At 42.0% G+C, this 25,077-nt stretch overlaps 1 protein-coding gene across 1 annotated transcript in view; it reads right to left on the bottom strand.

Annotated features, from left to right (window-relative positions):
* Positions 1-19,355, bottom strand: part of HACD3 (3-hydroxyacyl-CoA dehydratase 3) — a 40,659-nt gene extending 21,304 nt beyond the window's left edge. The window contains exons 1-2 of the mRNA XM_044231704.1: positions 19,134-19,355; positions 1,092-1,134 (exon numbers count right to left, since the gene is read on the bottom strand). Coding sequence (XP_044087639.1) covers positions 1,092-1,134; positions 19,134-19,220 — 130 coding nt within the window. The 5' untranslated portion in view covers positions 19,221-19,355. The remainder of the gene's footprint in view (positions 1-1,091; positions 1,135-19,133) is intronic.
* Positions 19,356-25,077: the final 5,722 nt, after the last annotated feature.

Below are 25,077 nucleotides of genomic sequence, written 5' to 3'. Positions count from 1 at the left end.
CTCTGCTCAGCAGGGAGCCTGCTTCCTCCTTTCTCTCTCTGGCTGCCTCTCTGCCTATTTATGATCTCTGTCGGTCAAATAAATAATAAAATCTATTAAAAAAGAAAAGAAAAGCAGATACAAAAGCCAGGTTGCACGTTCATGCAAGCGTGTGAAGGTAGATGGAACCTCCAGTAAAGCAGAAATTCATCAATATCTCCTACGCTGCCCCCCAACCCCAGTCACTTACTAATGACACTCCAAGGACGGAGAACAAAAAGAGTAGGGAGAATCCCACCCCACTGGGTGACAAAGAATCCAGACCTGCCCTCAGGCACAGCAGTGCATCTGCTGACAAACCAAGGAGAAAGGAGACTGCGGCAGATTCACAGAATCAAAGACTGTCAGAGCTGCAAAGGCTTTAGGTATCATCTAGAATGCCGTGTTTCTTAAACTGGCCAGTGAGCGTGGCCTCAGAGAGCTGCAAAGTCTCATTAAGAAAATTTCTATTTTTTGTTTTGATTATAATATTTAAAAAAAAAAAAAAAGAAAAAAAAAAGGAAGTGTATTCTGGATCCTCTAGAAAGCTACCTTATAATCAAGTATGAACACACAAGTTTAGAGGCCGTGTTTGCAGCTGTGTTCCCAGCTGCAACAGAACCAAATATCACTTAAAGTGGCCGTATTTAAATCTTCACATGTTTTCTCAAAAACTGGGGTCCACGGATCCTTAGAACATTTTCTCAGGAGTCCTAAAATTTGAGAAATACAGATTATAACCAAACGCTTTCCTTTTATAAGTCCAGAGAAGTCAGCAAGTGGTCCAAGGACAGCAGAATTAGCGCTAGAAGACAGATGTCCTGATTTCCAGCCCAGGATTCTTTCTCACTCTATCTCCTGCCTCTCCAAGAGGAAAGCAGGACTTCTAAGTCCTCGTAAGTTCTTTGACTTTCCTAATCATATGTTTATAAATGATCTAGTTTACCCCAAGAGCAGCAGAGAGGTGAGCATTAATAGAAAGTGAATAAAACAAATAGATAAAAAGAAAAAGAAACCACCACCATGCCTCTTTAGCTGTGTAGAGAGCTGACAGCATTTGCCCGGATACTGACCTTTGAAATGCAGCACATTTTCAGTGATGCTGATGGCAGGATTCTGTGAAAAGAGACCAAGGATGCGAGAAGGGCATTTTAATAGGAGAAAAATGAAATTAAAACCGGGGCTTACTTCCCTCCATCCTTCCCCCTTAGGGACTTAGCCTCCTACCTGTGCCTCCCCCAGAAAATATATTTAGTTGTTTATGCGCAGCTCTGAGCGGGGTTTTGCTACATCTAGCTGTACCCATCTGAGATTGTAGGCATCTGTAAGAATAACCCTAAGCTGTTCTAACCGTGCAGAACAATTAGATACTGAGTCAGTCCATTCCCATAATGGCAAATGGTACAAAGGTGCTATGGGAGGTGTTTCCGAGAAGGACCCAGATCTCTACGACTCAGCCCCGGAGCTGTGGAAGCAAAGAGTCTAGTGGAACAGATGATGAGTCATTTCCTGTCAGAAGATCTCAAATAGTACAAGTAACATACGCTCAAGACCAAAAGAGTAGTAAAAAGCAGTTAAGTGTTGTGTTAAGAGAGCAAGCACAACAAGAACAGGATGGCTGAGGAGAGGTTCACCCAAAGTGAGACCTATAAGGCCGCAGAAGGGCTGAACAATCGCAAGGGATTTCACTCGAAATGAAGCATGCAGTGCCCTCACCTCAGGCTCCATCCTCTTAACCCCCATCCCAACCAACCTAAAGAGATCAAAATTCTCCAGATTGTTCACTTATTCCCAGAAATTGCTACATGACGTTAAGAGCATAATTTAGAGTGTAACTACTTAGCTCTTTTTTCAATGGATGAGAAAGGACTCCCCTCCTACCCCCCAGCTCAAAGTTAATAACCAAGGAGCAGCGTGTTTCTAGCGCTGTGACTAATTCATTTGTTTTCCTCCTGCAGGCTCAGCTCTCTGTGCTCCAACAGGCATGGAAGGAAACCAACAAATGACAGAGAGAAGATTGGAGAGGGGGTATAACAATGGGGAGAGGGGGACTGCATTCTCTATTCACAGTCAAGAGTGTTAGGGAAAGGGAAAGAATGAATGCAGGCGGGGAGGGAGCATTTGAGCCAAGCTTTATGTTGAGAAACTCCCTATTGGGAGTACAGACTTTAGGCTGAGATGCTGACCCAAAGGAGCAATAAAATTCTAGATGATCCTCTCTGTGGCAGGAAGAGGGAGTTAGGGAACCTCAACAAAAGAGGTTACACTTCCAAAGGCATGGTTCCTCAGTAAGGGAAACAGGGCTTTGATGCAAATATTTTCATTAAAGCTAAAGTTCTAGAACATCTTGGAGGTAAGGTTCCCACCCAGGTCACTTCTTGCCCAACTCAGTGTGTTTCCCATACTCTAAGTCACTTGGAAGGAAAAAGGAATGAAATTGAATCGGTAGTCAAAGTTCTGACAGATAAAAGTCTTGGACCAGATGGCTTCACAGGTAAATTCTACTGAACATTTAAAGACGAGTTAATACCCATCTTTTTCAAACTGTTAAAAAAAAAAAGTGAGGACTAAGGAATACTTCCAAACCTATTCCATGAGACCAGCATTACCCTGATACCAAAACCAGACAGACACTACAAATGAACAAACAAACCAAAAAACCCGATCCCCCCCCACAAAAAAACACAGACCAATATCGCTAATGAACACAGAAGCAAAAATCTTCAACAAAATATTAGTGGGGGTGCTGGGGTAGCTCAGTTAAGCACCCGCCTTCAGCTCAGGTCCCAAGATAGAGCCCCACATCACATCAGGCTCCCTGTTCAGCAGGCAGCCTGCATCTTCCACTCCCTCTGCCCCTCCCCGGGGCTGTGCACCATCTCTCAAAACTTTAGAAAAAATATTAGCGAACTGAATTCAACAATACATTAAAGGATCACACACCATAATCAAGTGAGATTATTCCAGGGATGCAAAGACCATTCAGTATTTGCAAATCAATCAACATGATACACCACATTAACAAAATGAAGGATAAGGTCATATGATCGTCTCAATAGATAAGAAAAAGCATCTGACAAACTTTATCCAATGAGAAGCTCAGCGGTAAAATGTATCATCACGATAAAACCTCTCAACAAAGTGTGTGTAGAGAATACACCTCAGCATAATAAAGGCCATATAAGACAAATTCCCAGCCAACATCATATATACACAATGGCAAAAAGCTGAAAGCTTTTCTTCTAAAATCAGGAAGACAAGGATGTCCTAACTCTTCACTTTTATTTAACATAGCACTGTTAATCCTAGATACAGCCATCAGACAAAACATAAAAACAAAAGGTACCCAAATTGGTAAAAAAAAAAAAAAAGAAGAAGAAGAAGAAGTAGAACTATCACTATTTGTAAATGCCATGAAAGTATATTCAGAAAGCCATAAAGACTCCACCAAAAAACTACTAGAATAAACGAATTCCATAAAGTTACAGGATACAAAATCAATATACAGAGATCTGTACTTCTATACACTAATAATGAATTATCAGAAAGAGAAATTAAGAAAACAATCTCATTTACAATTGAATCGGGAAGAATAAAATAAGCTAGGAATAAATTTAACCAAGGAGGTTAAATTTGTACTCTGAAAACTACAAGACACTGAGGAAAGAAACTGAAGAAGATGTAAATAAATGGAAAGATACATTCCATGCTCATGGATTGGAAGAATAGTGTTAAAACGTCCACACTATCAGGGGCGCCTGGGTGGCTCAGTTGGTTGGACGACTGCCTTTGGCTCAGGTCATGATCCTGGAGTCCCGGGATCGAGTCCCACATCGGGCTCCCAGCTCCATGGGGAGTCTGCTTCTCTCTCTGACCTTCTCCTCGCTCATGCTCTCTCTCACTGTCTCTCTCTCAAATAAATAAATAAAATCTTAAAAAAACAAAACAACAAAAAAAAAACGTCCACACTATCCAAAGCAATCTACAGACTAAATGCTATCTCTAGGGGCGCCTGGGTGGCTCAGTGGATTAAGCCGCTGCCTTCGGCTCAGGTCGTGATCTCAGTGTCCTGGGATCGAGCCCCGCATCGGGCTCTTTGCTTGGCGGGAGCCTGCTTCTCTCTCTCTCTCTCTGCCTGACTCTCCGCCTGCTTGTGATATCTCTCTCTGTCAAATAAATAAATAAAATCTAAAAAAAATAAAAAATAAATGCTATCTCTATCAAAAATATCAATGGTACCGGGGCACCTGGGTGGCTCAGTGGGTTAAAGCCTGTGCCTTCAGCTCAGGTCATGATCCCAGGGTCCTGGGATTGAGCCCCGCATCAGGCTCTCTGCTCAGCAGGGAGCCTGCTTCCTCTTCTCTCTCTCTGCCTGCTTCTCTGCCTACTTGTGATCTCTGTCTGTCAAATAAATAAATAAAATCTTTAAAATATATATATATATATATCAATGGTATCTTTCACAGAACTGGAATAAATAACCCTAAAATTTATACAGAGCAACAAAAAGACCCCAATAGCTTATCCGATTGCTCCCTTATTTCAAAGCTATAGTGTATGTGTGTGTGTAGATAGACATATATATATTATACTACACAGCTATAGTAACCAAAACAGTATAGTACTTGCACAAAGACAGAAACATACATCAATGAAACAGAACAGAGCCCAAAAATAAAGCCACATTTCCATGGTCAATTAATCTATGGCAAAGGAGGCAAGAACATGCAATGAGGAAAGGACAGTCTCTTCAATCAATAGTGCTGGGAAAATTGGATGACCTTCTTAAACCATATACAGAAATAAACTCAAAATGAATTAAAGACTTAAACATAAGACCTGAAACAATAAAACTCCTTAAAGAAAACATAGTCAGGGGGCGCCTGGGTGGCTCAGTGGGTTAAGCCTCTGCCTTTGGCTCGGGTTATGATCTCAGGGTCCTGAGATGGAGCCCCACATGGGGCTCTCTGCTGAGCGGGGAGCCTGCTTCCCCTTCTCTCTCTGCCTGCTTCTTCTCTGCCTCCTTGTGTCTGTCAAATAAATAAATAAAATCTTTAAAAAAAAAAGAAAGAAAGAAAACATAGTCAGTATACTCCCAGATATTGGTCTTTGACATATCTTTTCGGGCAGCGCCTGGGAGGCACAGTCAGTTCAGTGTCCAACTCTTGGTTTCAGCTCAGGTCATGCATGATCTCAGGGTTGTGAGATCAAGCCCCACATTGGGCTCTGTGCTCAACGCAGTCTGCTTCAGATGATCTCTCTGACCCTCCCCACTGCGCGCGCTCGCTCTCTCTCTCTCTAAAATAAATAAATAAATCTTCTAAAAAAGGAAAGCAAATATTTTTTTGCATCCTACTCTTCAGGCAGGGACAACAAAAGTAAAAACTAACAAATAGGACTACATCAAACTGAAAAGCTTTTTGCACAGTGAAGCAAACCATTAACAAAACAAAAACGCAACTCACTGAATGGGAGAAGACATTTGTAAGTGATAGGTACCATAAGGGATTAATATCCAAAATATATCAAGAACTCCTCTACAACTCAACAACAACAACAACAAAATCCAATTAAAAAATGGGCCCAGGATCTGAATACACGTTTTTTCAAAGACATCCAGATGGCCAATAGACACATGAAAAGATGCTCTACATCACTCATCATCAGGGAAATGCAAATCAAAGCCACAGTATCACCTCACACCTGTCAGAATGGCTATTATCCAAAAGGAAAAAAAAAAGCTTGGTGAGGTTGTGAAGGAAAGGGAGCCCTCGTGCACTGCTGGTGGGAATGTAAATTAGTACAGCCACTATGGAAAACAGGATGGAGGTTGCTCAAAATATTAAAAATAGGGGCGCCTGGGTGGCTCAGTGGGTTAAAGCCTCTGCCTTCGGCTCAGATCATGATCTCTGGGTCCTGGGATAGAGCCCAGCATCGGGCTCTCTGCTCAGCAGGGAGCCTGCTTCCCCCTCTTTCCCTCTCTGCCTCTCTGCCTACTTGTGATCTCTCTCTGTGTTAGGTAAATTTTAAAAAATCTTTAAAAAAAATTAAAAATAGAATTACCATACAATCCAGCAATTCTACATCTGGGTATTTATTCCAAAGAAAATGAAAACACCAATTTGAAAAGACATACACATCCCAATGTTCAAAGCAGTAATATTTACAACATCCAAGATACGTAAGCAATGTAACCGGCCATCCACGGATGAGTGGGTAAAGCTGTGGCATAGACACACAATGGAATACCGGCCATCAAAAAGAATGAAATCTTGCCATTCATGATGACATGACCAGACCTAGAGGCTACTGTGCTAAGTGAAATGAGTCAGACAGAAAAGGACAGATACTGTACGATTTCACTTCTAAGTGGCATCTAAAGAGCAAAACAAGAACACAAAACAGAAACAGGCTCAAAAAGTACAGAGAACAAGCTGGTGGTTGCCAGAGAGGAGGGGGGAAGGCGATGAGTGAAACAGGTAAAGAAGATTAAGAAGTAAAACTTCCACTTATCAAATGAGTAAGTCACAGGAACATAAAGTACAGTAAAGAGAATCTAGTCACTAATATACTAATAACCTCATATGTGACTAGACTCTGGCAGTGATCATTTCATAATGTACACCGATGTCAAATCACTATTCTGTACACTCAACACTAATATGCCAGCTACAATTTTTTTAAAAAAGAATATAAATTTCCTGCCAACCCCTACTTTAGTTGCATCTCTCAAGCTTTGAATGTAGTATTTTCATTATTATTCAGTCTAACATATTTCCTAATATTATCATTTCTTTGACACATGGGTTACTGAGAAGTATTTAATTTCCAAACACATGAGATTTTCTAGTTATCTTGTTATTAACTTCCACCTAAACTGCACTGTGATCGGCGGGCATTCTCTGTATGATTTTAATCCTTTCAAATTTGTGGTGACTTGCATTCAGAAGCAGTATGAATTGTATAAATGTTTGAGTGAACTTGAATGTGTATTCTGGAATTTACATGCAGGATTCTATATATTTCTACTGATTCACTGTTAACTATTTGGTCACATAATCTGTATCTTTGCTGAATTTTATCTTGTTATTCTATCAATTACTGAGAAACAACTATTGTCGACTTGTCGGTCTCTCCTATTTCTGTTACTTTATGCAGTACTGAGGCCGTGTTAGTTACATATAACTTTAATATTGTTTTACCTTCCTGATGAATTCAAACCTCTATCATTATGAACTGACCTTTCTATCTCTAAAAATACATCTTGGTCTAAAACTCTTACCCGAGGGTGCCTGGGTGGCTCAGTGGGTTGAGCTGCTGCCTTCGCCTCAGGTCATGATCTCAGGGTCCTGGGATCGAGTCCCTCATCGGGCTCTCTGCTCAGCAGGGAGCCTGCTTCCTCCTCTCTCTCTCTGCCTGCCTCTCTGCCTACTTGTGATCTGTCTCTGTCAAATAAATAAAATCTTTAAAAAAAATAAAAAAATAAATAAAACTCTTACCCAATATCAGCATAGCTAGATCACAGGGATCCCCACTGGCTTCTGCCAGGCACCTAAGAGCTGGGTGTCTTAAAAATAATGATACCAGTTATTATATATAATAATGACCCACTCTACCAGTTGAGACCATTTTAAACTAAATTCATGACCTGAGGATTTTTAGATCTTCAAAATTGTGTACATTTGGGCTACATAATCTTTTAAAAGCCAACCAATGATTTTAACTCCTCAAGGACCGTTTCCTCTACTTTGCTCAGTGTTAAGCCCTCTGGAGATGGGGAGCTGGGCTACTTTGCTCAGTGTTAAGCCCTCTGGAGATGAAGAGCTGAGATGGATTTACTTTTAGCTCATCCTTAGCCAAAGAGTAGGGACCTCTGAAGTAGTTTACAGGGAGAAGGGTTTCCTATTACATATTGAATTTTTGGTGGGCTTTGGCCTTACTTTGTCCCCGGACTCTGTTGGGCTGTCAAAGCCAAAGTTCAAGTTCACTCAGCTGAGCTAATTTTTTTTTTTTTTTTTTTTTTTTGAGAGAGAGAGACAGTGAGAGAGAGAATGAGCGAGGAGAAGGTCAGAGAGCGAAGCAGACTCCCCATGGAGCTGGGAGCCTGATGTGGGACTCGATCCCGGGACTCCAGGATCACGCCCTGAGCCGGAGGCAGTCGTTTAACCAACTGCGCCACCCAGGCGTCCCTGAGCTAATGTTTTTAAGGTAAAAGCAGTTTCACTGTTCAGCTTTATCAGAGTTTCCCCTATAATTTTTAATGATGATTTTAATGCTGATTTCTAATGATGATTTTAAGATTTTTACTGAACATTTTTAGTTGTTTATAGAATCTGCATAACCTAGCCAATATTTTATTAGAGGAATTGTTCCTTTGCTTATAAAAGAGAAATGAGGGCGCCTGGGTGGCTCAGTGGGTTAAGCCGCTGCCTTCGGCTCAGGTCATGATCTCAGGGTCCTGGGATCGAGTCCCACATCGGGCTCTCTGCTCAGCAGGGGGCCTGCTTCCCTTCCTCTCTATCTGCCTGCTTGTCTGCCTACCTGTGATCTCTGTCTGTCAAATAAATAAATAAAATCTTTAAAAAAAAAATAAAAATAAAAAAAAAAAATAAAAGAGAAATGAATAGGGAAAAGGGGAAAAAGTGACTCTGAAGTTGGATGGACCTGGGTTCAAATCCTAGTTATACCACTTTTTATTTTTTATTTTTTTAAAGATCTTATTTGACAGAGAGAGATCAGAAGTAGGCAGAGGAGCAGGCAGAGAAAGAAGGGGAAGCAGGCTCCCTGTGGAGCAGAGAGCCCAACGTGGGGCTCAATCCCAGAACCCTGAGATCATGACCCGAGCCGAAGGCAGAGGCTTAATCCACTGAGCCACCCAGGTGCCCCCATTTTTTATTTTTATCATTCACTTTCAAATCCACAACGGTCATTTTTTAATTTTTTTTTTTTTAAAGATCTTATTTTATTTATTTGACAGAGCACAAGCAGACAGAGCAGCAGGCAGAAGGAAAGAAGCAGGCTCCCCGCCAAGCACGGAACCCAATACAGGACTCGTTTACAGGACTCTGGGATCACGACCTGAGCCAAAGGCAGCCGCCTAACCAACTGAGCCACCCAGGCGCCCAACAACTGTTATTATTTTTAAGACAACAGTAACACCGCTCATTTCACAATATTGTTGTAAGAACTGAATTATAATAATGTGTAAAGAATCTGGTAACTACTAAGGACTTAGATTCTCATTGCTTTTCTTTCTCTGCCTTAGAATGCCCATTCTAAGTTTCCATACCTGTTGAATACTATTCACCTTCCAAAGTCCAGACCAAATATTAATTCCTCTTCCTCCCTCCTACTCACCTCCAACATAAAAATTAATAGTTTCTTTAGTGCTTTGTCTTCACCTGTATTATAATACTTACCACACTGTTCTCCAATCATTGTTTATTGGTTTATCTGCCCCTCTAGACTTGAGTTCCTTGATGGCAGGGGCTGTGTCTTACTCATCTCTGAATCCCTACTGTCTCATTAACTCTTGAGTGAATTGAAATTAATTCATCCCATTTTCATAATTTCTGACAAAACTACAGAGGTCAGTGAACTATCTGCTACCTTTAGACATTTAGAGCTCATCTAAATCACTAGTATTTAGTTTTGCACATGTGTGTGATTAATACAAGCACAAAAAACAGTTATATGGCAATCTTGAGGCTGCTGTCTTTATAAAGGACTGCTTCCAAGATCAGCCCTTGGCTGGCATTAGGAAACCTGGCTTTCGGGACGCCTGGGTGGCTCAGTTGGTTAAGCAGCTGCCTTCGGCTCAGGTCATGATCCCAGCGTCCTGGGATCGAGTACCACATCGGGCTCCTTGCTCGGCGGGGAGCCTGCTTCTCTCTCTGCCTTTGCCTGCCTCTCTGGCTACTTGTGCTCACTCTCGCTCCTCTCTCTCTCTCTCTGGCAAATAAATAAATAAAATCTTAAAAAAAAAAAAAAAAAAGGAAACCTGGCTTTCCTCCATCACCTAACAGTTGGTTCACCATGCCTACAATGTGATTAGTGGTGAACGCCAACTCTCCTTCTGGGAGTCTAGAATTTGGGTACACGGGTGCTGACTCTCTAACGGGCTTCCCTGGGCAGAAACATTGCACATAAGTTACTGCAGTTTTCATTGCTGGAAAAAAAGAGCAACTCAAGTGTATACCTTCACAGGAAGGAGAGAGGATGAGGAGCCCTGTGCACGGAATTTCTCTACACTCCACCTGTGTTTTTTTAATCCTTTGCTCATCCTGTCATATACCCTTTCGTTGTAATAAATCTTAGCCAGAACAACTACATAATGAATCCCATGAAGTCTTCTAGTGAATCATCAAACACAAAGGTGGGTGTACGGCATCTCCCCCAGAACAGTGTCTCAACCCAATATTTTATTGTGAAAAATTTTAATTCACTTTAAAAATTGAGGAAAAAATAGTATAATGAATACTCACATGGCATTCATCAGTTGATTATATTTAATCACACTTGCTTTTTATATACACGACTTTTCTCAGTCATTTCACAATTAGTTGCAGATAGTTCACCTCTAAACCTTTTAGCATGCTGCTTTTAAATAAGGACATTCTCTTACATAATTACAATTTTCTCACACCTAGGAACAAAAATTCTATATCCTCTAATAAACAGTTTCTATTTAAACAACGGCCTGAAAAATGTTTACTTGTTTCAGTTATCTACTGTAATGCAAAACTTGGTGGCTTAAAACCACTATGAAAAAACAAAAAACAAAAAAACACTATTTTATTATCTGACACTAAACTATGCTCAGCTGCACAGTTAGGCTCCACTGGACGGTGGCTACGGCTGTCGAATACTGGATGGGAACATCCCAGATGGTCACTCATATGGCTCAGAGTTGACACTGATTGTCATTTGGGAGTTCACCTGGGACTGCTGACCAGCGTACCCATACGTGTGACCTCTCTGTGTGATCTAGGTTTCTCACAGTTGGGCTGCTGAGTTCTGGGAGGGAACATCTCAACAAGTGTTCTAAAACAGAAGCACAAGCCGGCAGTCCTCCTAAAAAGGTTAAGCCTGGGAATGGCCACAGTATCATTCTGCAGCATTCTATAAATTGCCACAGGACCTGCCCAGATTCAAAGAAAGAATAAAGAAAGTCCATTTCTCCATTGAGCTCTTGATGTGGCTATCTTTAAATCATTACTATGGGGCGCCTAGGTGGCTCAGTCAGTTAAACGTTTGCCTTGGGGTTAGACCATGATCCCAGGGTCCTGCGGGAGCCTACTTCTCCTTCTTCCTCTGTCATTCCCCCTGTCCCCCTGCTTGTGCTCTCTTGTTCTCTGTCAAATAAATAAATACAATCTTTAAAAAATTAAATTAAATTAAATTAAATAAACCACTCCTGCATTTACGTTTAAAACACACACACACACACAAATCCAGAAACCAATCAATTTTCATACATTACATTTGACTGTTCTATCTTAACCCAATATAGACTTCTACTTTTATTATTTTTAATCCATGCCAGTTGTCTTAGACAATATATCACGTTATGGATTTGTCTGGACATTCCTTCTTATTATTCATTTTTGACAAGAATATCTCATAGGTGACATAGGTACTTTTTTTTTCTTTTTATATGAGTAGTTCTTAAGGCATCGTAGTAGGAGGCCCATACCATCAGATGGGTGATACTAACCTTGATCATTTAATTGATAGGGACTGCCAAACTCTCTACTTTAAAAGTACTTTTTCTTTTGTAATTAGTAAGTAATTTACTCTTTCCTCCAATGGAACGGTCATCCACTGTTAATCCTTGCCTGATTTGGAGACCTCACAGTGATGATTTTCTAATTCAATCATTCCATCTTCATTTTTAGCTGGCATTCTTCTGTAAGGAAGAGTTTTTCCCTTTCTCTCTTCCCTCTTCATTTTTTAAATTGAAATTTTTAATGAGGTAATTGTAAATCCACATGCAGTTATAAGAAATAACACCAAGAGATCCCCTGTACTCTTTGCCCAGTCTCTCCCAAAGACAGTATTTTACATAACTATAGTAGAATATCACAGTCAGGATATTGACATTGATATGACTCACTTATCTTATTCATAGTTTCCCAGTTTGACTTGTATTCATTTGTGTATATGTGTAAGTACTATACAATTTTATTACAAGCGTAGGTTTGTCCATCACAGTCAAGATACTGAACTGTTAAAGATCCCTAGTGCTGCCCTTTTGGAACCACACCCATCTCCCGCCCCTTCCCCTAGGCCTCCCCACCCCACACCCCACACCTCCATCTTCCTTTCGTTTTGAGTATCACTCTGGACTGATGGTTCTTCTTTTTTAGTTCCCTCTGTCAAAGTCCACTACTATTCTTGCTCCTTTTGCTGTTCAAATGAGCACAAATTTGGCCAGTGGAAATCCTTTCAAACCAGCTCCTATGTGATTCTGACATGACTTTGTGGCTTTTGAGGATGTGCTTTCTCTAGCATAGACCTGGAATAATCAGCCGTTTCTTCAAAGAGCCTTGAATGGTAACTTAGAAAACATGATGTGGCTACTGACTGACCTGGCTGGCTCAGTCAGTAGAGTATCTGAGTTTAATAAGTCCCATGTTGGGCATAAAGCCTACTTAAAAAAAAAAGAAAGAAAGAAAGAAAAGAAAACATGATCTGGCACACTGAGGTACACTCAATGCTCATTTTTAGCATCTAGCTAGGAATTTTAAAAGTCATGTTGTCATATGTTTAAATTTCCAATTCAAATTTACTATTACAGAGCTTCTCGTCTTCTGTTATTCAATATTTTTACCGTTTTTCTTACACCGAAAACCTTGGTTCCTAATAGCATTAACACATTTCCTTATTTGATCCTCAAAAGCTTTCGGAATTATATCAGTATTCCTCCTGACAATAAACCTACTGAGTGAAGTATGTTTCTTTTTATTCTTAGAATTCATTTTACTAAAGAACCAGAGTACTGTGTTCGAAGTTAGTTTTATTAAGTTATTTATCTGGATGGTTATGTTATCAACTTGATATACAGTTACATCCTTTTGATTCTGTTTGAAATAAATTTCAAGATTTGCCATTGTATTCTTTTATTTTTGAATTATGTAAAATGCTCACATGGGTGAAAAGTCAAACTGTAGAAACGTATCTTCAGAAGTCCTACCTCAAACCCATGTCCCTCCACAACATTTCCTACTCACTACCCACAGGTAAGCATTTCAAGAGGTTCTGTTTTATCCTTCCTCCGTACATGTGCACACACGTCTTCCAAAAACTAAGTAAATATACCCAGATAGTCTTATATCCCTTCCTTCCTATATTAAAGGTAGAATATAATATACATTCTCACACACCTTGCTTTTTTCACCTAGATCAGTCCTCATCATTTCATAGAGATCTCACTCCTTCTTTTTCCAGCTGCATTATACTCTGGGTGTACATACTAATTCAAATCCCCTGCAATCTACCTTATTTGGATCCAAATTCTACTTACACTTAACAAAACAGGGTAAGGGGTATCTGGGTGGCTCAGTCAGTTAAGCAACCCACTTGCGATATCGGCTCAATTCGTGATCTCAGGGTCATGAGGTCGAGCCCTGAGTGGGGCTCTGTGCATAGCAGGGAATGTGCTTGGGATTCTCTCTCTCTTCCTCCCTTTGACCTTCCCCACCTCCCCTCAAAAATAAATAAGTAAATAAATCTTTTTAAAAAAAAAAAACCGGGCACCTGGGTGGTTCAGTGGGTTAAGCCTCTGCCTTCGGCTCAGGTCATGATCTCAGGGTCCTGGGATCGAGTCCCGTATCGGGCTCTCTGCTCTGTGGGAGCCTGCTTCCCCCCGCCCCCGTTTGCCTCTCTGCCTACTTGTAATCTCTGTCTGTCAAATAAATAAATAAAATCTTTAAAAAAAAAAAAAAAAAACATAGCTCAAGGCCTACATCCTTTAGAAAGAAAGCCTTCCCCTCTTCTCTGGACTCCAAGAACACTGCACCACTGATGACTCTGCTCAGCCTCCCCCCCCCACCAAGAGGAAGCTTCTTTTTTTTTTTTTTTTAAGATTTTATTTATTTATTTATTTGACAGAGATCACAAGTAGGCAGAGAGGCAGGTAAAGAGAGGAGGAAGCAGGCTCCCCAGGACCCTGGGACCATGACCTGAGCCAAAGGCAGAGGCTTTAATCCACTGAGGCACCCAGGCGCCCTAAAAGGGAGCTTCTTTAAAAGTTACCTATAATCGGGGTGCCTGAAGTGTTTATATGCAACTAATGAAATCACTGAACTCTACCTCTGGAATGAGTAATATATTATATGTTAATTAACTGAATTTAAATAAATTTAATTTAACTTTAAAACAAAAAGCTGTTTCTGGTGGTCTTTGGTGAGGTTGGGGTGGGCGGATTGTATAAAAATGTCCCATTGCTAAACAATCTCAACAATAGTTGGTAGTGTTAGACTTTTCATTTCTCCCAACCTAATATAAGAAATATTATCAATTTCTAACAAATACTATCCCCCCTTTTTTTTTTTTAAGATTTTATTTATTTGACAGAGAGAAATCACAAGTAGGCAGAGAGGCAGGCAGAGAGAGAGAGAGGGAAGCAGGCTCCCTGCTGCGCAGAGAGCCCGATGAGGGACTCGATCCCAGGACCCTGAGATCATGACCTGAGCCGAAGGCAGTGGCTTAACCCACTGAGCCACCCAGGCGCCCAACAAATACTATCCCTTTAATTTACATATCCCTGATTACGACTGAGATCAAGCATCTTTTCAGGTTTACTGGTCATTCTTGTTTCCTTTTACTCTGAATTGCTTATATTTTCTGCCCTTTTCCTAATAAGTAATATGTTTTTTTCTTATTGATTTGTAGGTGGTCTTTTACATATCTCAGATGTTAATTACCTGTCGGTGATACGTGCTGTAGATATCTTTTTCAAGCTTGTCTTAAATTAATCTTCAGGAGTTATATTTCATGTGTCTTATTTAACACATTATTCCCTGTTCCAAAATCATGAAGATGGTCTCCGATATTTTCTTTTAGTAGTTTTGCTTTATGCATTCTGGTCATTAGCCCCCCTGGAACTGACTTTTGTGGCGAGACCTTATATAATCTTTTTGCTATTTGGATTACCACCTGTCCCCAAACAATTTCCCAAATGGTTCATCTTTTCCCCAATTAATATGTAAAGCCACCTCTGCTGTACAATAAGTTTTCATATATGGTTAACTCTGCTTAATAGACTCTACCCTATTCTACTGCCCTTTGTGTTTCTCTCTCTCTTTTAAGGTTTAGTATCACAATAATAATCCTTTCACTTGAATAGCAAACTAGAATTTACAAAGCACTTTCAAATCCATTGTCCAATTCAGACCTCAAAACAATCCTGTGAATTCGGTGCATTCATATTTATCTGGAGGAAGAAACCGAGAGACATAAGGGCTAAATGAATTACCCACAGCCACCAGACAGGAAGTAGAACCCCAAGACCCCAATCTCACTTCTTCAGTTACCCCTCTTTCCACCAGAGTGTCTATCAAATAAGGACAAAAACAGTATCTGTCAAACAGCTCCCAAACACAGGTATGCACATTGTTCACACACAACTAAAATAAACAAAGCAAAACCTTGATAAATGAACGAATGCTTTAACAACTATGGTTGTTGGCACAAACCTGTCAATTACGTTTTTCTTGAAAATAAACTCTATTCTGAGAATAGCCTTGCCCTAGTCCCCTGGACTCCTGCTAGCATCTTTGCTACCACTCACGTCACACACAGACAAGGCTGCTGTTGGAAGTCTTTATTGTGCATCATTCCTCCTCACATTAGTGGACGTTTCTCAGGAGCCACTAGCCCTGTGCTCTAAGGACAGAACAGAGATGTGAAAACTGGACAGTTCTCTGTGTCTCAGAAAGGGAGGGAAGCAGAGTTGATTTCCCTAAATTGCAATTCAACACTAAAACTCAGTAACTATGGGAAACGCCAGAAAGCAGGGGGCGACAGAGAGCTGTCCAACAACCCAATACTTAGCTTAATGAGATAAAAGGAGGCACTGCACACATGGTCTTCATTGAATAAATGAATTGTTTAATCCAGAGCCTGAATTACAGGTTCAACAGCCGTGCACTGAGCAATTGAGAAATGAAAAGAAAGAAAGAAAATAACCCAGCAGCCCTGACATTCAGAGGGTGGCCTGTCACTCACAGCTTGGCAATCTTACTCTCCTGGACATAATGGCACAGAATACCAATCTTGGACAAGGCTATTCTGAAACCTCGGTGAAATGAGACAAAGGTCATTTCATAATTTTATGTAAGCACAGACCAATAAAATGGCTGCTATGCCACTCCCAAAATACTTTCTCTTGGCCAAAATGAGTGACTGTGACTTCTCTACCAATTACATTTATTCTTTTGCTAGTCTCTCCTCCCTACAGGTAGGATTTATTCTGATAGCCAACCACAGAATTGCCCGTTTTCTGACAGCATTTAAATCCTACAATCAGTTCTAACCCCCTTAATGAGACATCATCGTCCCGCATGGGCTATGATCTTCCTTCCTGAAATGAATAATAAACCCACCTTGTTTAACCAGGGGTGTTTCCCTGGCACTTTGGCTGTAGTTGCACTGACACGGGACAAATCGAACAACCTAAGAGTCTACGCCTTTCTCTTCCTGGAACATTCTTCCAATCGCAGTTTGACAAGAACACTTCATCTCAGGGTGCCTGGGTGGCTCAGTCATTAAGCCTTCGGCTCAGATCATGATCTCAAAGTTCTGGGATCAAGCCCTCCATCGGGCTCTCTGCTTAGCGGGAAGCCTGCTTCTCCCTCTCCCACTCCACCTGCTTGCTCTCTCTCTCTCTCTCTCTCTGTCAAATAAAGAAATAAACAAATAAAATCTTAAAAAGAAAAAAAAAAGAACACTTCATCTCATTTCAGGAAGTCATCTCTAACTAAGCATGAGAGGTAACAAATTCCTTTAACACCAGAGACCTGGTTCATATCCAACTCCAATTCTACCAATAAACATACTCCTACACAAAACTTTTTGTCTGTATATGATAATATGCTTCTTCTAGATAGTATGCTCTTGGAAAACCGAGACTGGCTGACTCATCTCTGTAAAGCTCTAGTACCTCACACATGGTAGAGGATTTCTTTTATGAGTGGTATTAACACATTACTTTGGTGGGGGGGGGATTTATTTTTTCCCCAAAATAAAAGGATTTCTCTCTCCAAAAGAAACTTCCATTTTTTTCCTCCACCTTTGCATTTCTTTAACTACAATAACTTTCAAATGTATACCTCTCATATTTCTAAATATACCAAAGATGATTAACACGTGTTCCTATTTCTTTTTTTTTTTTTTAAAGATTTTATTTATTAATTTGACAGAGAGAAATCACAAGTAGGCAGAGAGGCAGCCAGAGAGAGAGAGAGATAGGGAAGCAGGCTCCCTGCTGAGCAGAGAGCCCGATGCGGGACTCGATCCCAGGACCCTGAGATCACGACCTGAGCCGAAGGCAGCGGCTTAACCCACTGAGCCACCCAGGCGCCCATGTGTTCCTATTTCTTAACAAAGAGGTTTAGATCTCTCAAAACAAATATAAGTATGATGCATCCTTTCATTTGTCCAACTAATTTCCATTTCTTTCTACTACCACCACCATCCTATTCCCCTAAAAGCACCTTTGGTGTTTGCAGCTTCAAAGTATCCCAGAATAGGACATCCTTATTACATGATAACATCTAGAGAGGGGAGGGCCTATATTTAATTGGTCTACGTAAGGCTTGGCTAAATTACTTTTTTAAAAAAAAAAACTGTCATAGCACATGTTCCACAGTTACTGAGAACCCTCTCCAGATGGAGACTTTGATCCCCACCAACAACGATTTTGTTTGTTTCCTTCTTTCCTGCAACACCCTGGAGCAGAGTAGAAGGAGACAGTACAGTACATTTATTCATCTTCTGATGCAAAAGTATAATGCAGTCTGATTTACCACGCCATGCAATGTCACATCCTATTTAAAGGCATTCTGGCCAGTACTGTCTTTCTCTTTCAACAGGAAAACGGGTTTAAATTCCAGAAACAAAGATTCAATTCAACAAATTCAAATCCATATCCAAAGAGCACCTACACTTTGCAAGAAATATGCCACACAGGTGGACAGAGAGAAATATGAACGACTGAGTCAAAGGCAGAGAAAGTTAAGTGGAATGAAGGAGATTACAAATTGCCATAGATGTCACAGATAAGGAGCAAGGATGACTGGAGAAAGAACATTCCAGACTGAAAACCCTACACTTTCTCAAAACCTGGAGTCCTGGATGGTTTGGACAGAGGCAGGGGGTACACGGGTCCTGGAGGCATGGACCAGGTCATACAGGGAGCTAAGGAAATCAAACATAAATGCTTGATGTAACTTAATTTTTAAGTTCTCTATGCAACTCCGCAAACCTGAGCTCACAGCCCTCTGAACAAGGGGAAAATCACTTTCAGCGGGTCTTCCGGATTTTAAAATTAAAATTAACAAGAATGATTTCCATCACTGAACGGTTGGAAGGTGGGTGTGGCCCCTCTGGGGGCAGCGGCGACCGGCCTTGCGAACGTCAGACCGGCCTGGCAGGACCTCTCTGGCCAGCGCCAAACGTCCAGCCAGGACCCAGCAAGCCACCGTTCATTCTGCACCCCCGGCCCAAAGAGCTCATCCCATGCCTCGAAGGGCCTAGGCAAACCCGAACCCCGACGGCTAGGCCTCCGGGGCCGGGCGCGGGCTCCATCAGGCCGCAGGCTGTGAACAAAGAGAAGGCCGGGGCAGCCTCCGAGAGCCGCGCAGGGCTCACGCAGCATCCGAAGGTACCTGCAGCCCTCAGGGGATTGCGCCCCAGGCCCGGGGTCTACGGGTGTTCCTCGACGAGGGCCAGCCTCTGCCCCGGCCCGGACGCCGAAAAGTGCACCGCGTCGCCGAACCCGTTGGCGCACTGCAGGCTCTCCAGCACGCCCCGGGACAAAGGGGATGGGGGAGATCGGAAGGTCCCCGGGGCTGCAACCCGGCGCTCGTCCCGCCACCCTCACCGGCTTTTACCTGCACGTCACTCAGCTCCACGCGCAGATACAGCTCGCGGTGTCGCTGAGCCCAGTAGACGTGCGGCGTCAGCACCTGATTCTCCATGGCCACACTGCCCAGGGCGCGAGGAGACGGATCGCTGCGCCTCGCTGCCTCGGAGAGTGCGCGACTGGAGCCGGCCGAACGCAGGCCACAAACCCCCGCGCTCTTGAGCGCCGGCAGCCGGCCACCTCGAAACGCCCCAAGCTCGCAGGCTGCGCTTGCGCAATGAAGATTAGGGGCGGGGGCGGCGCGTGCTCCTGGCCTCTGCTCAATCAGGGAGGGGGCGGACCCGGGCAGAGGTGGGAAGGGCCGGTGACGCCAGAGCCTGAGGCGGCCGCCTGGAAACTTCAGAGTCTGCAGGTGGGTGGGTGGTGGTGCTTTTCTCTCTCCTCCAGGACGGTGCTTGAAGATAGGCTTAAAAAAAAAAAAAAAAAAAAAAAATGCTGCTGGGGCGCCTGGGTGGCTCAGTGGGTTGGGCCTCTGCCTTCGGCTCGGATCATGATCTCGGGGTCCGGGGATCGAGCCCCGCGTCGGGCTCTCTGCTCAGCGGGGGGCCTGCTTCCCCTTCTCTCTGCCTGTCTCTCTGCCTACTTGTGATTTCTGTGAAAAAAAAAAAAAAAATTAAAAAAAAAAATGCTGGAGACACCTAAAGGACCCATTCAGCGTGGGAAAGGGCTTGGGACTGGTGTATCTTGAAAGTCCCTCAGGTTTTATAACCTATTAATTCAACGTTTACTGAGCGCCTACTAATAGCGCGGGGCTTCAAAACTAAACACTGGAGTTACAGCAGTACGACACAGTCCCTGCCGTCCTGGAATTCTGCAGTTACGAACAGAATAAGGATGGTGATGGTTATAGGGGAAGCACTGTGGGAAGAGGATGGAAGGGGGTTCTAAGAGGAGAGATCTCGTAAGTCTAAAGGCCAGAGGTTTTTCAGCGCAGTCCCATAGAACTTTATGCCGTGATGGAAATGTTCCATTCTGCACGGTTGAGTATGGTAGCCACTAGCCACATGGGGTTTTTGAGTACTCGAATGTGGCTAGTGAGACTGAGAAATTGAATTTTCTATTTTATTTATTTTAATTTATTTAATTTAAATAGCGACTTCATAGCGGCTATCCTATTGGACAAGAGACTTGTCTCTCTTAAAATAGGAAACCCAAACTAGATACAGCACTAATTAGTGTGTAAGCTATCTCATCTGTAACCACCTTCATTCCTGAGTCTGCTACAGTGAAGAATTTAATAGGAAGCAACATTACTGTGAAAACCAGAAGTCCGGGACAAAAATGAAACTTATAATTCAGTTCTGTTAGCACCCCTTTAATTAGTAAAGCGCTGAGCATTAGGATCCAGAGATGAAGAGAAATGATGCAGGCTCTCAGGAAACATTTAAATCAGGGTGTGGATAGTATAAAATATGGGGGTTTTAATATGGTGAAGGCACTGAGCTTACAAAGTCAGGAAAGTGGAAACTGAGGGTTTTGGAAACCATGAGTGGACATTTGAGAGTGAGTCCTTGAGAGCGGGATAGTGGAATGTGAGGAGGGATTTGGTAGAGAAAGAAGCAGGAGTAGGATAGCGGATGTATGGAGCAGGAGTCCAAAGGTGAAGAAATGGGGAAATTTCTGTGTGCTGGGATTAAGGGCATGAAGAATAGAAATCACTCTTGATCTAGAAAGGCAGATAAGGAGTGAATTGGGAAAGTCTTTATTTGCTTCAGTGAGGTATTTGTCCTGTATCCCATAGACTCCTGCGAACCAGGGAAGTTTGTCAAACTGGCAGTTAGCCAAATCAAATATGTGCTTGGCAGGACCACTTGTCAGTAAGGAGGGATTGATAAAAGGCAGACTGGGTGGAGGTGATGCAATCTGCTGGGTATGGGATAACGAAAACAGTAAATTTGATAGTCTTGAATTTTAAAATGATCAAAGTGTTTTCATTGCATTGCCTTTAATACAATGCAGATCCAATGTAGGACACTTTTTAAAAATTGAGGTCTACAGGAAATGTGCAAATTTGAAATGTTTAGCTTAAGCTGAATTTTTAATTATTTATCTCTGTGTAATTACTTAAGTACCATCTAGATCAAGATTGGGAACATTTCCAGCATCCCTGGGTGTTCTCTCTTATCAGTATACCTTTGCCTTCTAACCCTTCCTCCAAAATTTCTATCCTGACCTCTTTCACCATAAAGTAGATTTTGTCTGTTCTTGAATTTCATTAAATGGAATGGCTTTAGTTTGTCTCTGTGGAGTTGTATTTCATTGTATGAAGATACCACAAATTATTTATCCATCCTCTTGATGAAGGACATTTGCATTGTTTCCCATTTTTAGCTATTATAAATAATGGAACGCAATGAACATTTATGTACCTATCTTTTGATATGTAAATTGCTTAATTCTCTTGGATATAGGAGTAGAAATGCATGTTGCTTTTAGCAGATAAGCAGATTTTGCCTTTTTTAGTTTAGTTAACACAGGCGGAGGGACGCCTGGGTGGCTCAGTTGGTTGGACGACTGCCTTCGGCTCAGGGCGTGATCCTGGAGTCCCGGGATCGCTGGCTCCCAGCTCCATGGGGAGTCTGCTTCGCTCTCTGACCTTCTCCTCGCTCATGCTCTCTCTCACTGTCTCTCTCTCTCTCAAATAAATAAATAAAATCTTTTAAAAAAAAAAAAAAAACACAGGCGGTAAGTTGTTTCACAAAGTTTTCTGATCAGTTTACAAACCCACAGGCAATGTTTCAAAGTTCTAGTTGCTTTATGCCCTTGGTATTTTCAGTCTTTCTAGTTTAACCATTCTGGTGGTGGGTATGTAATAAACAGTAAAATCAGTTCAGGGTACTTAAAACCTGAGGCTTATCAGCTGACCTCCATCCAAGGTGAAAACTATTAATAAATGAAAAGACTAAATCTTGACATTTTGCCTCAGATCTTCTGGGAAGGGGGCCTGTCCAGCCTTCTTCAACTAACCACCACAGCTAATCTACTGGAAACTTTTCTTGGACTGAGTTTCCAGATCCCTCAAATAAGAGTAAGAGTCAGTCCTTTCTAATGGTCTTACCACCTATTTCTAAATTTTCCTGCAAAGATACCAGCTTTTAAGGACCCCTCTCTCCAGGGGAAGTCCAATAAGAAAAAAAATGAAATAGAGGCACGAGTAACTTCCAGGTAAATTACAAAACTAAAAGATGGCAGAGGAGATAAAAAGACAAAGCCTGGGACACCTGGGTGGCTCAGTTGGTTGGACGACTGCCTTCGGCTCAGGGCGTGATCCTGGAGTCCCGGGATCGAGTCCCACATCAGGCTCCCCAGCTCCATGGGGAGTCTGCTTCGCTCTCTGACCTTCTCCTCGCTCATGCCTCTCTCTCTCAAATAAATAAATAAAAATCTTTAAAAAAAAAAAAAAAGATTAAAAAAAAAAAAAAAGACAAAGCCAAGTAACATGCCTAAGCCGAATGATGAAAGTAAGGCTGAGGGTGTTATGATAATACTAGCCAAATAAAAATGCAAATAAAGCATTGCTCACTTGTCCTACCTTCTAGACGCAACTTCTGAGCCCCAGGGCCAAGGCCATCTCACTCTTCTCAGGCCACAGGAGGCAGTGGCTGAATACTTGCTGTGAATGAAACACTCACTCGGTGCTTAAGTCTATATTTCCAGCCTTGTTCACCTCTTTACAGCATCTTCTATTCCTGGAAGGAGTTTTAGAAAATGAGCTGTAGAATTTGGCTATCTTGTGCCTCACCCAGAATCACCCAGGGAACTTTCCTTAATGAAAATCATGTTTGTCTGTCTAGGCAGCACAACGTTGAGTGGAGAGGGAGACTCACTGGGCCAGCCCAAGCACCTACTACTAAGGCACTAGGTGAACCCAGCCCATATTCCTGTAACCTCCCAGCTGTTCCAAAAGGGTGAGCACTGCAGTCAAGTCATTGACAGAAAAAAACCTCCACTCAGTCTGTCAACCTTTAGTCTAAAACAATGTGCAAAATTACCCCTTGGGTATGGGCAGGGGCCTTTCCATCCTATTTAGTTTGATCTATGTGATAATTCCTGGCTCTCTGAACTGCCTGCCTGAATGCCAGGTGCAGCAGTTGGTATGCTACACTTTGGGTTAAAAATAGTGGAATAGGGGGTACCTGGGTGGCTCAGTCCTTAAGCAGCTGCCTTCGGCTCGGGTTGTGATGCCAGGGTCCTGAGATGGAGTCCTGTATCAGACTCCCTGCTTCTCCCTCTTCCACTCCCCCTGCTTATGTTCCCTCTCTCACTTGTCTCTCTCTGTCAAATAAATAAAATCTTTAAAAAAAATAGTGGAATAGTAGGAGTTATAATCATCTATCTATCTATCTAAATGCATTTATTAAGTGTCTGACTCTTGGTTTTGGCTCAGGTCATAAGCTCAGGGTCGTGCTCAGCAGGGAGTCTGCTTGAGATTCTTTCTCTCTCCCTCTGCCCCCTCCCTCCTCGTGTGCTCTTTCTCTCTCAAAATAAATAAATAAAAATCTTTTTGAAAAATAAAAAATAAAAATAACTTCAAGAAAGGTTTGTAGTGTTTGTGGTGTTCCATGGTGAAGATGTTCATGGTGTTCCATGGTGAAACATTGGCAATCCCACAAGGAGAATGACCAACCAAATGGTAGTATAACAACTCAAGGGGAAAACAATACAGCAGAGCAAAGTGGTGAATTAGAAACTAGCAATATTGAAAATGTTTATGATAAAAAATACAAAATTTCCAATTATAGGGGTGCCTGGCTGGCTCAGTCAGAAGAACATGTGACTCTTGATCTCAGGGTTGTAAGTTCAAGCCCCATGTTGGGTCAGAGAGATTACATAAATAAAATAAAAATAAAAATGTTTTTCAAGAGGCGCCTGGGTGGCTCAGAGGGTTAAGCCGCTGCCTTTGGCTCAGGTCATGATCTCAGGGTCCTGGGATTGAGTCCCATATCAGGCTCTCTGCTCAGCAACGAGCCTGCTTCCTCCTCTCTCTCTCTGCCTGCCTCTCTGCCTACTTGTGATCTCTCTCTGTCAAATAAATAAATAAAATCTTAAAAAAAATGTTTTTCAAAAATTCCAGGGGCGCCTGGGTGGCCCAGTGGGTTAAGCCACTGCCTTCGGCCCAGGTCATGATCTCAGGGTCTTGGGATCGAGGCCCGCATCGGCCTCTCTGCTCAGCAGGGGGCCTGCTTCCCTTCCTCTCTCTCTGCCTGCCTCTCTGCCTGCTTGTGATCTCTCTCTGTCAAATAAATAAATAAAATCTTTAAAAAAAATTCCAATTGCAACTTTATGTAATGCTGCAATACAGGGAAGTATCTTGGGTTTTTGTTTTGCTTCTTTATAACTCTTGATCCTTCCCAATTAGGGAGCTAAGGTGTGGCAACCCTTGCTCTTCTGCAGTTGTAATAATGGGAACAGAGAACAGAGATGTCAGATTCTTCTCTTTAAACCTGGATGCACATGTAAAACAGAAATTATTTGCAATAGGTTGGGTGGGGGATGGGCTAGATGCATGATGGGCATTAAGGAGGGCACTTGTGATGAGTACTGTTACAGGTAAGTGATGAATTACTAAATTCTATTCCTGAAACCATTGCTATAGGTTAAGTAACTTGACTTTAAATAAAAAAGCAAACAAAATAAAACACAATAAAATATTTGGAATAATATGCAGACTAAATAAAAAATTTCCAAGCAGAGTAGGGAGAAAAAAGTCAAAAAAGAACTAAGGGACTCCACTTGGTGGCCTTTACACAAATGATAAACCTGACTTCAGAGTTCAGTAAACCCCAAGAGGATTTTTTTTTAAGATTTATTTATAAATTGTATTTTTTAATAAAAATTTTATTTATTTACTTACTTATTTGAGAGAGAGTGCTCATGAGTGAGAGGAGGGGCAGAGGGAGAGAGAGAGAATC

This window comes from Neovison vison, chromosome 13 (genome assembly GCF_020171115.1).
Source record: "Neovison vison isolate M4711 chromosome 13, ASM_NN_V1, whole genome shotgun sequence".
Lineage (NCBI taxonomy): Eukaryota > Metazoa > Chordata > Mammalia > Carnivora > Mustelidae > Neogale > Neogale vison.
The sequence above is the reverse complement of the archived record's forward strand: the minus strand, read 5'-3'. Positions and strand labels throughout refer to the sequence as shown.